The sequence below is a fragment of the Pocillopora verrucosa genome, chromosome 5, assembly GCF_036669915.1.
Source record: "Pocillopora verrucosa isolate sample1 chromosome 5, ASM3666991v2, whole genome shotgun sequence".
Taxonomy (NCBI): Eukaryota; Metazoa; Cnidaria; class Anthozoa; order Scleractinia; family Pocilloporidae; genus Pocillopora; species Pocillopora verrucosa.
In genome coordinates, this window is record NC_089316.1 from 25,631,217 (window position 1) to 25,645,617 (window position 14,401).

At 39.3% G+C, this 14,401-nt stretch overlaps 1 protein-coding gene and 1 pseudogene across 1 annotated transcript; one reads left to right on the plus strand and one right to left on the minus strand.

The window, feature by feature from the left end:
- The first annotated feature begins 7,370 nt into the window (after positions 1-7,370).
- Positions 7,371-13,186, plus strand: LOC136280834 (ALK tyrosine kinase receptor-like; annotated as a pseudogene).
- Positions 13,187-13,321: 135 nt separating this feature from the next.
- LOC136280835 (uncharacterized) lies at positions 13,322-13,864 on the minus strand. The gene has a single exon (XM_066166562.1). The coding sequence runs from the start codon at positions 13,862-13,864 to the stop codon at positions 13,322-13,324; it is 543 nt and encodes a 180-aa protein (XP_066022659.1).
- Positions 13,865-14,401: the final 537 nt, after the last annotated feature.

The window sequence follows — 14,401 nt, forward strand, 5'->3', positions numbered from 1 at the left end:
TCTGCCTTGAAGGTTACACCTGACAAGAGAATAGGAACAAACTTATTCTATTCAAGGCTCTTTATTTTGGTTGCTTTTGTTCAACAACGCCATAACAATGAACCAGCCTTGGTTTTCCTATAGGTTCAAAATTGCCTAGAGAGTTGTGTTTTTCAAGAAATACGATTTTGGAGACAGATGAAGTGCATACGTGTTCTGTAGTACTTTGTAATAATCGCCACACTTTGTAATACCTGTCGGAATTTGCATTAACTTTGGCACCTAAGCTGGCATAAGGTTCAACATTGTCACCGTTATTTTTATGATCGATAAGTTTTTTAAGGAATGGAAAATTGTGGCATTTTTTGAAGTTGAAATGGCAAGGAAAACTTGTCCAATCTGTGTTATTTTTCGGTTAAGAAAATGAAAAAACAAATTTCGGCCGTAAATTTTAGACTAAATTTGTAGAGGAAGAAAGATTCACAAAGAAGGGAAAGTTTTAGTCACCCACCCAAGTAGGAGCCACGTGCATCAGAGATCACAGTAACAAAGACGTGCCGAGTAATCTCCCTTTTTTAAAGGACATCAGTTAGGAAATTCAAAAAATTTAATTTCTGCCTTGGAGGGTATACCTTACAAGAGAATAAAGACAAACTTACTCTCTTCAGGGCTATGTATATTGGTTTTTTGTTCAACAACGCCATCACAGGTGTTTTAGAGCTTTAACTAAAAAAACCCATAGTTTTCTAGATCTTCATGAACAGATTTTTTTTAAAAATTGATGCATAGAAAGGAATAAACCAGCCATGGTTTTCCTATAGGTTCAAAATTTCTTAGAGAGTATTTACTTAACTTATTTACTTAACTTATTTACTTATTTTACGTAATTAAATGCTGTCTCACTTTGACACCTATGCTGGCATAAGGTTAAACATTGTCGACGTTATTTCTATGATCAATAAGTTTTTAATTAATGGAAAATTGTTGTTGACTTTTGAGTTGAAATGACGAGAAAAACTTGCCAATCTATATTTTTTTCAGTTAAAAAAATTAACCAAAATTTTTCTCAGTAAACTTTCGGCTAAAAATCGACGGGAAGGCAGAAATTATTTTCTAATCAGTTTTTTGTTTCACGCGTAGCACATATCTTTTATTGCTAGTCGCTCTTCAGCTGCAGCGTGCGAAGCGCACTGGCTGAGTCCTCGTACTTAAGAAAACCTTCATCATGGCATGCCCTACACCACGACGCTTTCCCAAACTGCATTTCGTTCCTTTAAATATCAGTTTTTCTGCACGATAGGTCTTGAGACTAAAAGATGATGTATGTAAACGAAATTTAAGAGGAACAACGATTTGCAAAGAGGGAGAGTTTTGAATTGACCATTTAAGAGGCGATCTCTGTAAGAGCGGTCCAGGGCATTTCGCATCGGAAAAAAGTTTTCCCTCAAACTTTACCCAATAAACTATCTTTGGTAACAAGTAAATAAAACCACATTAGTTTTTGGAAATACCTCAAAATAAAATTTTTAGAGCTCTCAAAAGTCAAAGCTGCAAAAGGCCCTTTTTTGACCTCTTGCGACATCGAAAATTTCAAATGTTGAATAGCCCGGTCCTCGTATCACACCGCATGCAACAAAAAATATTTTGTATTCTTAAAGTGTGTGATATATAAGGTGTATAAAATGCATTTCAATTTTTATATTCGTTTATTCAGAGGCTCGTCATAATTTATTTAAAAACACTCGTTGGACAGCTTTCTGAAATTGGTTAAAAGTACTCTTTCTTTCTCGATTGATATTGCTCAAGTCCAGACCAGACCATTAAAAACTCCGCTTGATTTCTGCTAATAAGATGTTTGGCTGCAGAAAAATATAAAAACATCTTGCACTTATTGATTTTCTTCGCCGAGGTGACTTCGAACTTTTAGCGATATTGCAAGCGTGACAGCCGATTATGCAAATTAGTTCATTGAGCAAACTCCGACCGTTTTATGTGAGTAGCTCAATAAATCTTAGATTTTAGCCATTTTAAGTAGAAAATATAGTAGGACAGAGCTTTAAACCACACCGATTAATACTTTAAGCATTTTAAAAGGCCAAAATTTGACAAATTTTATTATCTCGTGACGAAAGACGTCAACAACAACGTATCGAATATCATAATTTGATTAGCGCTCGCAAACCCCTTTTTTAAAAATTTGGCTTCTGTTATTTCATATTTGAGTTCTGATGGCTTACGCTATTCAAACCTGTATGAACATTTCAAAATTAAACTACAGGATTCTATTTAGTGTAACCGGCGATAACAGCACACACTAAATTCACCGTGACCAGTGACTCTGTCACGTAATTCCATCGTGTAATTGTCCTGAATACTTCTCACGTCTAAATAAAGCAGCGATTTCTCGGATTTCTCGCTGAAAGGGAAAAAATGATATTTGGTCGTCACATCTGTCTGCATAACAGTCTCTGTTCATAAGTTTGAAGAGTTCTTGTAAAAAAAGATATCGCATTCGCATAACGGGTGGACGTCATAACTAGATTGCATAACAACTGCACTCTGAAATAATTTCCTCCATTTTTGCAAGAGGTGCTGCATTTGTATCTTGCATTTTGAATGCGAGCTCAAAATGTTCGCATATGTCTCTTAGCATCTTGACTTTGAGACTAGACAACCTTGCTTCTCTTGCCAAAGAGCACACATCATAGATATCAAACATGATTGGATTTTTCAATCTATCTCATCCATTACTGTGTTCCTCGCCTCTCTCAAACACCCTTCGTCTACATCAGACGCGGATGCTTCTATCAAGTGGTCGTCTGCGTCGGTGGCATCATCCGATTCTTGTTGTATTTTAGATTGCTGTTTAAGGCACAATCTCGAGAAGAAACCCTGAATCTGTATGTTGGATAACCACTCTGTTCTATCGAACATTCTCTCTCCATCTATTGTGCAAGCAGTTCGCATATCCTTTGCTACTTTCACTGGGTTTGGTTTCTGCCAGTGTCTCATCCGATATTAAATTTCTGTTTCAAGTACTGCCTGACGTTTTGCGAAAGCCGTTCACTTGCACCTCTCTTATGAAGAGCCCATCCCATGGGAAGCTTTGATGTACTTGTCAAGGGTTCTGTGGCCACTGCAACCAGTTCAGTCGAACTTTCACCCTCTAATGACAATGACTGAAAGTAATGAACCCACTACCTCTTCACTTTGTCACAAAGACTTTAAGTCATGCTCGCAGGCACAGGACTTACATGATGAACTAGCTAGTTCATATGGAAGTCAAGGTCGGCCTGCGTCTTAAAATCTTCATCGCAACCAGGTTCAGGGAATTGATAGGAACTACCGTCGTTGCCATCATTGCTTTCTCCTGCTGATGCAGTTCGTCGAGCAGTAGTGGGGAAAAATGGAATCTCCTTCACCAGATCCGTCATTTTTTCTGTGGAAAAATTGCAATTTTAATTTTACCGAATAAACTTTCCAGACCCAACATTGAACGCTCTCCAAACGCGCAGGCCCTCTTGTGTAAGTTGCTGAAAGTGGCAATCGTGATGTCCGAGCCCTCGTAGAGTTGATACTAGCTTACTGTTGTGATAGCAACCTGCTTCATCCGATCTTATAAAGGGCCTTTTTTATTCCTGAATTTCTTAACTTTATGGTGACAAAGAGATTTTCTAGGACTGACAGCACTGAAAACCTTTTTTACAGCTGTTAAGAAGGTCTACGTATCAGGTTACTTCCAGGCTTTCCTCCTGTCTTACAACAGCGCTACTCACATGCCAATTGATTTCCCTCTAGGGAAACCATTCTGCTTGCTTTTCCCGGAACTTCATCGCTATGAACTTCATTGTCCAGTCAACTATTATAAATGCTTCATCTCCCTCCAAAGTATCGAAAATTTGCAGCTCGTACTGATCCTGGTTTCTGCTCTCAGGATATACCCTCTCCATTCAAAGGTCTTAGCGGCAGCATTTTTTGCTTCATACAGATAGTCTTCTGCTTGAAACCTACCCAATTGCATTGTGTACTCAGAAATAGCGCCTTTTACTTCTTCAAGAACACTCTTCAACATCTCACAATCCTCACACTTCACGTTGTGACTGTGGCTGCATACTTTCTGAACTTCAGTGTCACCAGCATAGCTCAGTGCAAAAACCCTACAGTGATCGGCACATTTGCTATCGTCCTCTTCGCAGTGATTACGGTATGTAGTCTTCAAATACAACTTGCTCTCCTGAAGCCTCTTCCGAACTTCTTTACACTAGTCCTTTTCTGCTCCCACGCTTTCCAATTCGTCTATAACTTGGAGAAAATCCTTGAAACCATCCGCTCCCTCAGCTGCAGTATCGTGTAAACCTCTATATAACACCATACATCTTAGAAATGGCCTTTGACTTTTGCAAATTGACAGAATACCGGCTCTTTAGCCCTTTGGAATCGCTACCAGGGTGTGTTGGATACTGGCACGCTGAACTTTGGCGCCAGAACTTCCCATAAGTGTGCCTATGCTTTGCGCAGACCCACATTTTGCCATAACTGAGTCTTCTGCATCGAACAGGCCAGCCCTTGCAAAGATAGGCTCTCCTTCTGTGAAACTCTCTTTTGACAAATGGATTAAGCAGAGATGACTCTTTATTGAGTCAGTACTCTGAGGCAAGTTAAACAAACCGGAAACTCCTCGTGAGTCTTCTAACGAAGTTTCTGAAGAACGCGACTGAAAACAGGACTTCTTTTGGCGAATACCACTTCAAGAATTTAGTGTTATTAATCCCAAGCAAACCAGTACCGAAAGAGAAATATGAATTACAGCTAATATAATTACGCACTTTAGAGTATAGATATAGCTAATTGTTGGAAAAATGAGGTCACACGTAACGTAATAATTTATTTCCTCAAAAATCGCGTGGTCCTTTTCCACAAGAACTCCCTAGAGTTCTGAATAGAAACTTTCATAAAGACAGGTGTGCAGACAAAATTTCTCTTATTCCTGCCAACCAGAATTCGGATCCAAAAGGCGATGTTATCGCTGCTTTATTAAGAAGGGAGAAGCAAATGAGGATAATTACACATGTACAATTTAATTATGTGACAGTGGTCACGGTGTATTTCAGTGTGTGCTGTTATCGCCGGTTACACTAAATAGAATCCTGTAGTTTAATTTTGAAATGTTCATACAGGTTTGAATAGCGTAAGCCATCAGAACTCAAATATGAAATAACAGAAGCCAAATTTTTAAAAAAGGGGTTTGCGAGCGCTAATCAAATTGATATTCGATACGTTGTTGTTGACGTCTTTCGTCACGAGATAATAAAATTTGTCAAATTTTGGTCTTTTAAAATGTTTAAGGTATTAATCGGTGTGGTTTAAAGCTCTATCCTACTATATTTTCTATTATATTTTCTACTTCTAAGATTTATTGAGCTACTCACATAAAACGGTCGGAGTTTGCTCAATGAACTAATTTGCATAATCGGCTGTCACGCTTGCAATATCGCTAAAAGTTCGAAGTCACCTCGGCGAAGAAAATCAATAAGTGCAAGATGTTTTTATATTTTTCTGCAGCCAAACATCTTATTAGCAGAAATCAAGCGGAGTTTTTAATGGTCTGGTCTGGACTTGAGCAATATCAATCGAGAAAGAAAGAGTACTTTTAACCAATTTCAGAAAGCTGTCCAACGAGTGTTTTTAAATAAATTATGACGAGCCTCTGAATAAACGAATATAAAAATTGAAATGCATTTTATACACCTTATATATCACACACTTTAAGAATACAAAATATTTTTTGTTGCATGCGGTGTGATACGAGGACCGGGCTATTCAACATTTGAAATTTTCGATGTCGCAAGAGGTCAAAAAAGGGCCTTTTGCAGCTTTGACTTTTGAGAGCTCTAAAAATTTTATTTTGAGGTATTTCCAAAAACTAATGTGGTTTTATTTACTTGTTACCAAAGATAGTTTATTGGGTAAAGTTTGAGGGAAAACTTTTTTCCGATGCGAAATGCCCTGGACCGCTCTTACAGAGATCGCCTCTTAAGTAGGAGCCAGGCATTAACAAAGACAAACATCAGATATTCTATTTGCTCATTAACACCAAAACAGGTGGTTTCTTCCCCTAGTTAAAATAACATAGAGTTTTACAATTCAGGCTGAACATATTTTCATGTATTTTATATATAAGGCGACATAAGCCAACCAGAGTTTTCAAACTGGTTTAAACCTGTTACGATTGCGGGGAAAGTAAACAATCCGATATTGGCTACCGATGGAACACACAGTTGAAGTGTGAAAATTACCTCGTAATAAAAAAACACTTTATTTTTAAGAAACTCAAGATTCATATTAAAGTCTGAAAATTTTCTTTTTAAAGCAATTTTATGGTAAAACGATCTCTTGCATCATTACGCGAAACGATAAGTTTGAAACCTAATTGATTTATCTTTTAGCTATCTTTTACGAACTACCTTAATACCAAAAGCCCTTTTAATGTAAAAGGCTATCATGAAGATCTAAGAGCAACAATTTTTTCCCGTTATTTATTCTGTTATCAGGGAAGTCACTTTAAAAGGTTTTTTTTGTGTTTCATTAACTAACGGACTGAAAGTAGTATTGTTGTTTATTTTATTTTCTTTTTAATTTTTTTTTTTTTTTTTTGTGCTGACCCAAAGTGTTTTTAAGGTACACTAATAAATTCTGTAATATCTGATATGTATCGCTCTAGCAGTAGTATTCACGTTTCTGATCAGAGTATAAGTATTTCTCGAGCTGAAATTCTGATGACATTTTTTCTTATGAATCCAATGCCTCCAGATTTTGGCTGCCGAAGTCTTAGGTTTAAGAGATCAGAAGGAGAACGTGCTCCTCAACGTTACGTATTTAAAGAAATTTACTTGCCAATGGGGGAGGAGCTCATGACTCATGACTGCAGATATGAGTGCCTCATCGAGAGCAATTGTTTGTCTGTGAACATCGGCCCACCAAACAAGACAGGCCTCAGGCTCTGCCAACTGAGTAATTTTGACCACGCCCAACATCGTGAAGATAAAGAAATAGAAAAAGGTTTTATTCTCTGGGCCTCTGAGGTAGGATTTTACTTTACATTACAATACAATCGTCTGAAATCAGCTTGAATGTTTTTGGTCAAGTATAGATGCTAACAGGCGTTTTTCTATCCTATCAGAATCCATGCTCCAGTAATCCTTGCCTCCATAATTCCACCTGTTTCAATGGATATACCGACAAGAGATACATTTGTCTGTGTCCAGATGGTTACACGGGAGAAAACTGTGAAAAAGGTCTCACTAATATTCTTTTTTAATGTTCTGAAGGTTCTTCATCCAGCTTGCGGATAAGCTCATATCAGTCCTCGTTGTTTTCTTTGTTTAGATAGAAACGAGTGTATTGACAACTCTCATGACTGTCATGCCAAAGCTGTTTGTAATAATACCGAGGGATCATTTACGTGTAGCTGTACAGAAGGTTATCAGGGGAACGGTCGGAATTGCACAGGTGAGATTCATAGATATTCATAGAGACATATTAATAACAATGAAATATTTTCATAGCATCATATCCAATGGCTTATGGCGCTTTACAAAGCCTTCTTTGGCACTTTGACCAGACTGCATTGAACAGTTTACAATTTTTGAAGGAAACTTTTGCGAATACCCCAATTTTAAGAATTAAGGCTGTCGCGTACCCAATGCAGCGGACACGGGGTGTTGTGCACTGGAGTTCGGGGAGTATCACAGTGTAGGAATCCACAACACAAGTTGATTCAACAACGTTTAATGCTGTCTTCTGACCATAGTACACATGCGGTGAAAACTAAAAAAGGGAAATTGTAACGTACAAGATCAAGAAATGGGATGAGACTGATAAAAAAACAAATGAAGTCGAAGAGAAAGGAAACTAAATAAAATAAGCTGAGACTTACCTCTGATCCTGTCTTTACGTGCTTAGAGAAACTGCAACGTTACCTAACTGGAAGAATCTTGTGTAAAAAGAAACTCTGATCTATCTCCGTCGATCTCTTAACTCCAACTGACTGGATACTTAAGGGGCGTACCGCTATAAGGGTATACTTCACGTATACAATCGCAAATCGGGCTTATTAGGAATGCTAGCCAGGTAGTTCAAACTGTAAACAATAGTACATTTGGAAAGTTGGGGCGTAAACTCGACAAATTTTGCAGATATCCTCATTTTAAGAATTAGGGCCATACCACAACACTAGCAGCTATGTTCCCTAATCTCTGCAATAAGAGTATGAATTATTTAACGATGCAGTAGAAGGGGCGGACGGTTTTTTCTTCCTCATCCTAGAAGACTAAAATGTCTAGCCATTTGCGCTAAGAGTGATTTATCTGAAGACGAAAACAAATTACGACTAATATCTATCAAGGTCAAGTTTGCTAAAAAAAATTGATGGATTTTCAAACTTTTTAGATGTGGACGAGTGTACCAGCCACATCCATGGCTGTCACTACAATGCAAGTTGCAATAACACAGACGGCTCTTACACATGCAAAAGCAAAACGGGATTCAATTGCAGTAAGTATAAGAAATGTTGTTTGATTTTTTTTTAATAGTTTTTTTCAGAAGTTTAACTGATAACAATTTGCGTGATCCACTTCAAACGGCGCCGGACATAAACTCTGATAAAATGTGCGTTTAAAATGAATGCTTACCTCAATCATTGCAGCTCAGACAGATACTTTATCATTCGATGTAAATCGTGACAACGGGAAATACTAATCCTATGCAAGCACACCTTCCCTCTACCAAATGAACACTGAAACAACCTGAAATCTACGAAATAGAGGTCGTACGAATTGCATTTAATGGGCTTAGGATTCTATCAGGGCAATGACAAGGAACTAAATAAGACGAGTTTTCCATAGATTTCGCTGAATTGGTTCATTTCTTGATATGTTTATACAGGAATCCGCCCGAAAACCCCTTAAAAGGGAAGACTCCTCCTGTGATAAGTAACCCGTACCCTAAATTTTCCTCCAAACAGTCAAAATAATTTCAAATTTCTCAGAGTAGGAAAACTTAAGATCTGAACTGCCCTTAACGAGCATAATGTTATGTATTTGTTCTCTCAGCTGTTTAAACTGATCAGACGACCAGCTGCCAGACTAAACATAAACATTCGTGATAAAGATAAAATTACAACTTAATAAAAAAAATGGATGTCAATTTTACATTTTCCTCTCAGCATTCAAAGCCGTGTTCTCAAATCTCAATGCCACTGGAAGATGTGGTCCAACATCGCTCGGAAGTTACTACGCAGGTAAGGATCATGACAGACAAGTTGCTTTGTCCAGCGGTATTCAATACAGTGGACTGTGCCGCACACTGGCGATTACAGAATAGAAGCAATAGGGGCAGCTGGAGGGTACGATCAACCGATTAACAGCCCTCAGTATCGTGGAAGAGGAGCAAGAATGATTGGAACATTCCGCTTAAACAAGGGTGAAGTCATCCAGGTACTTGTAGGTCAAGAAGGAGGAATAAACAAGAGGTCTCATTCTTCTGGAGGTGGTGGAGGTACATTTGTAGTGAGAGGAGCCGACACACCTTTGATAATAGCTGGAGGCGGAGGAGGGGTACAAATTTTATTTTCAAGACATACAGAATGTGACGCCAGCACAAGCACGACAGGGAATCCTGGGTACAAATCATGGTCAGGGGGGAGCAATGGACATGGTGCACAGACTGCTGATAATGGACCATCAGGTAAGAATATTTTTCAATAATCTTTAGCATTTCAGCATTTTGTTAGTAATTTAAAAATTTCGTACGAAATGTTTATTCTGCCATAATCTCACGATATCCCCATTAAAAGTTTTCTAATTAATTAATATCATGATATTTCAGGTGGTGGTGGTGGCGGGTTTTACTCCAGTGGAAGAAGTGGAACGAATTTCAATGGGACCAAGGGATATGGTGGAGAGGGTGGTAAGGGATTTCTGCAGGGAGGGGTAGGTGGGAGATCAGGGTATGTCGACGTCACTTATGGTGGGTTTGGCGGAGGAGGTGGAGCTGGGGGACGGTTGAAAAATAAAAGAAGAAGAAGTAAAGGAAGAGGAGGAGGAGGAGGAGGAGGATACTCTGGGGGAGGCAGTGGAAGTGATTATGCAGATTCCTGTGGGGGCGGTGGTGGATCCTACAATGTTGGAAACAATCAGCAGAATGAATGTTGTTACAACAACGCTGGCCATGGTCAGGTAACCATCACACTACTGTAGAGAAAACAACCGAACCACTTGCCATCCAATGCATAGGTAATTTTAACCCTTTAAATCTCAAGATCTCGTTAGTAATTCTCCTTACTGTCAGCCAAATGATTCTCATTATGTTAGCTTGGAGAATTTGGTATCAGATCAATTAGTGATCCCATAATTTATATTTGTCTTTATTCTCATCACTTGTCTGCATGATATTGTATTGATATAGTAAGGAGAAATTCTGTCTTGGTCACTCATGGGAGTTAGAGGGTTAATAGAGATTAGATATGACAACAAGTTAGATAATGTTATGGGGCTTGAATATTTTTTTTTTATAAAATTGAGTGGGTGACGGGGTGTTGTAGTAAACCCTGTACATTAAAATAGTATTTAATAAAACATCCTTAAAAGCGATTACGTGAATGTTATGTGTCAACTAACCTTATTGCCGAAAGTAGATCCGCTCAGGAGCCAATCTCTTAGTTCTTGATCTATTGTAAAATACCATGTTTTCATCGAAATGCCATTAAATCATGTATTCCGTTTGATTATTTACCATCGGAATTCGGAATTTAAAAGCTTTTTTAGAGGTGCGGCCCAGCATTTTAAAATGTATGCAAATACCGAGATATTTAACAATGGATAAAAGAAGAGAGTTATTTAAAGAGATAGGCTTTACCATCTGAAAAGAGGTCTCTTTTTATTAAGTTAACTGTATTTAACCCTAGATTTCGATGAATTATTGAATAGAAAAGTCAATTAAAATCACGTGTCGCCCTATACATGTATTTAATTGTTATAGTTAGAACCTAAATGGTAAGATCTCCCTGCCATTGACCAGGAAAGCATTAGATTGACTTTTCGCAGCTTTTGACCATCGTTATGACGTTTATTTGTTAAATCAATATTTTTATTATTTTCGTTCGATCCAGTTTGTTGTTTCCTTCTTGGTTTTGTTCTTGTTTCTTATATCACAAATACCGAAGGCTTACACAGTCAACAGACATATGGAAGATAGAGCTAAGGAGTCAGCGGTAGGCCGTTGAAATGGAAGATTCACTTTTTGAGTTAGAAAGTTGAAAACGTTTTGATTAGAAGTTTGACAATATTTACATTAATTTCTTGTATTTGCAACTCAAGTAAGGTTTGTGTATATAAGTTACTGATTCCATTCAAGTGCGATTATCTCGATCCAAGCTTCAGTCGAGCTTTGTTCTCATAAAGGAGAACATAGGAATAGAAAACCTCTCGTAAAAGCAAAAAACTCCGCGAACAAAGTGATATCCGGCCTGGACCCATACGAGAGAGAGAGAGGAGGGCTTGCAATATCTTTTCACGTGACCTCAAATGGCTCAATCTGTGTTATAAGCTCTTCTTACAAAAGGAGGACAAATTTCTCCTCCCCTCCCCCCCCCCCTCCCTCCCCTTCTCTATCCCGCCTAGTGCAAATACCCGGGAAGATGATCTCTCTTGGATCCACACAATGCACATGACGTAATTCACATTATATTAGTGGAAATATTGCACTTTGATTGTTTTAAAAGCTTTTAAGGTAATTACACCTCAATTAGTTTTGGTGGTAAATTAAAACTATTGCTGCATTTTAAGTGGTTCTAGAAATTTTGTGTCAAGCTATCAATAAAAAAAGTTCTTCAGAATATTGTTTGATTGCGCGTCCGTTTCAGCTTATTCTTTCCTTTAAAGACGTTGAAAGATTGAAACATTATACAAAATTACCCTAGCTTCTTCCTGTGCGAAAGAGAGGGAACTTTAGCTAAAATAACTTATTAAAAAGAAATGACATATGAAAATTAACCATAGGGGTAACGCTAACGACTCTTTCTTCCCCAGATCGCAAGGTGTGGTATGCCACTACAAAGCACTTTTGGATGAAATAAGAGTTCCTCATTACTGTCTCAAATAAAATTTCTCAGTAACGGTTGGGAGAGTTGATTTTCATTTGAACCGATGAGAAAATTTCTCGACCTTAACGTCAACAACCGGCGGGTGTTGCGAAAGTGACCTTCGGTCAGTTCTGTTCATATTATTTGATCTGCGGGTAGGAAAGGTGAAACGAAATCTGCGTTCTGATTAGTCATGCGAATGATTAGTCTGAATCTACCTTACTCACCCCGGCGATATATCCCGCCTCGCCCCGCGGGAAATGATTTGGTTTTGGTGATACCGGTATGCATGTTAGGTGCTTTATTGACCTTGAGCAAGTTTAAGCAAGAACTTTCTTGCTTTTATTTTTATTTTTGCTTTTTTTTTCGTTTCGGTTTTATATTCCTATATGGGCTGGTTTCCTCATCATATCAAAACATAAATTCCTTTCCGCCGAGTGTCATGAACTCTGTAAACTTGATAAACATTCTGGGTCTTCAAAACACAAATGAACAACTGACTGTTGCCTATCGCCTGAGGGGTGGGGGAAGGTCCCAGGATATTGCTTGTCACGATTAAATTTTCCCTGACCCCTCTCCTGAGGCTCTGTAAAATTCTTATAAGCCTTCCCCGCCCCCCTCCTCCCTCATTGACAATCATTTTTCTATAGTCCCACCTGCATACACTATTGGAAAGGAATAATCCCCCACCCCCCATGAGCCATGTGATTACACCAAGAACTCTCCATCACCATTACAACATAGGCTAAAGGGCTAACCGTGGGTGGTATATCACTATTTCTCAGGGGGGTGGTGGCGGGTTCTACTCCAGTGGAAGAAGTGGAAACAATTTTGATGGAGAAGACGGAAATGGTGGAGATGGTGGTAAGGGATGTCCTCAGAGAGAAGTGGATGGAAGATCTAAAATTCGGGCTAACCATAGTGGGTTTGGAGGAGGTGGTGAAGCGGGAAGAAAGTGCCCTGGAAGTGGAGGAGGAGGGTACTCTAGGAGAGGCAGTGGAGATGGTATTTATGACTCCTAAGGGGATGGGGGAGGCCAAAGTTGGAAACAGTCAGGAGAATGAATGATGTTACAACACGGCTGTTCATGGGCAGGTGACCATCACACTTCTGTAAAACAAACAACCGTCCGAGAAAAAAATAACATCGGCGATATCAGGGCTTCTTCTCTCAGGGCTGAAAACTCTTGTAGAAAACCTCAGTTTATATGATTACGCGTGACGCACGATACTGAATGCGCTTAATTTCATCCGAGAGGTACAATGGTAGACTGCAATGAAAGACCTGACATGCATATTCTAGGACTGATCTAATAACGCTACAGTGAAATCTAACTAATCTATCATTGTGAGCTATACCCGCGCGCGTACGTTGTCTTAAGAGATAAAGTCTCTTGGCAGCCTTAGTCCTAATTGAGTCAATATGTGCAGACCATTTGAGGTCACTGCTAATGGTAACGCCAAGAACTTTAGCCGAAGATACCAATTCGAACTTGACCCCTTCTATTGACACCTGAGAGAAGTAAGGGGGAGTGCACTTGAAGCATGTACGGATCTCCTCGCACTTGGTTGGATTTAGCTGTAGATGATTTCCCTGAGACCAATCGAGGACGTAGTCAGCCGCTTGCCGTAGTGAGCTGTGCTTGGAGGCGGGAACGACTTCAGAGACCGTTGTGTCAGCGGCGAATTTCCACATGTGGAACCCTTCTGGGAGACGGAGATCGTTATAATCGCCAGAAATAGCCATGGATCCAAACGGGTCCCCTGGGGCACTCCAGCAGGAACATCCAACCAATCAGATACCACTCCATTTAGTTTCACCCTCTGCTGTTTGCTCCTTAGAAAATCGATCACCCAGTTCACAACTGTAGGTTTCACGCCAAGACTCAGAAGCTTAGCGACCAATATATGGTGGTCAACGAGGTTGAAAGCTTTTATAAAGTCTAATAGGGCAGTCCTTACAGTTGAGCTGGTGCCGTCCGTAGCGTGTAGCCAATGATGGAACATGGAGTTTAGAGCGAACGTGGTGCATGAACAAGGAATAAATCCAAATTGTGCGGGATCGATGGCCGATAACGGTACTGGTATCAATTCCTTATAGATAACAAAGCCCTTCGCAACCTTAGACAAGGTGGATGTCAGTGAAATGGGTGTTAGGTCTTTATTGATGTCGTTGACTGTAGGTGCTTTGGGGAGAGGTGGAACGTCGGCAATCTCCCAAGCCCGGGGAACTTTGCACTCGAGGAAATCGGTATTAAGATTTTCTGCAATTGGTGCCGCCAGA

What these genes read in the sequence shown, in the direction of transcription:
- LOC136280835 (XM_066166562.1), bottom strand. Translation starts at nt 13,864, where the DNA reads ATGGCTATTTCTGGCGATTATAACGATCTCCGTCTCCCAGAAGGGTTC.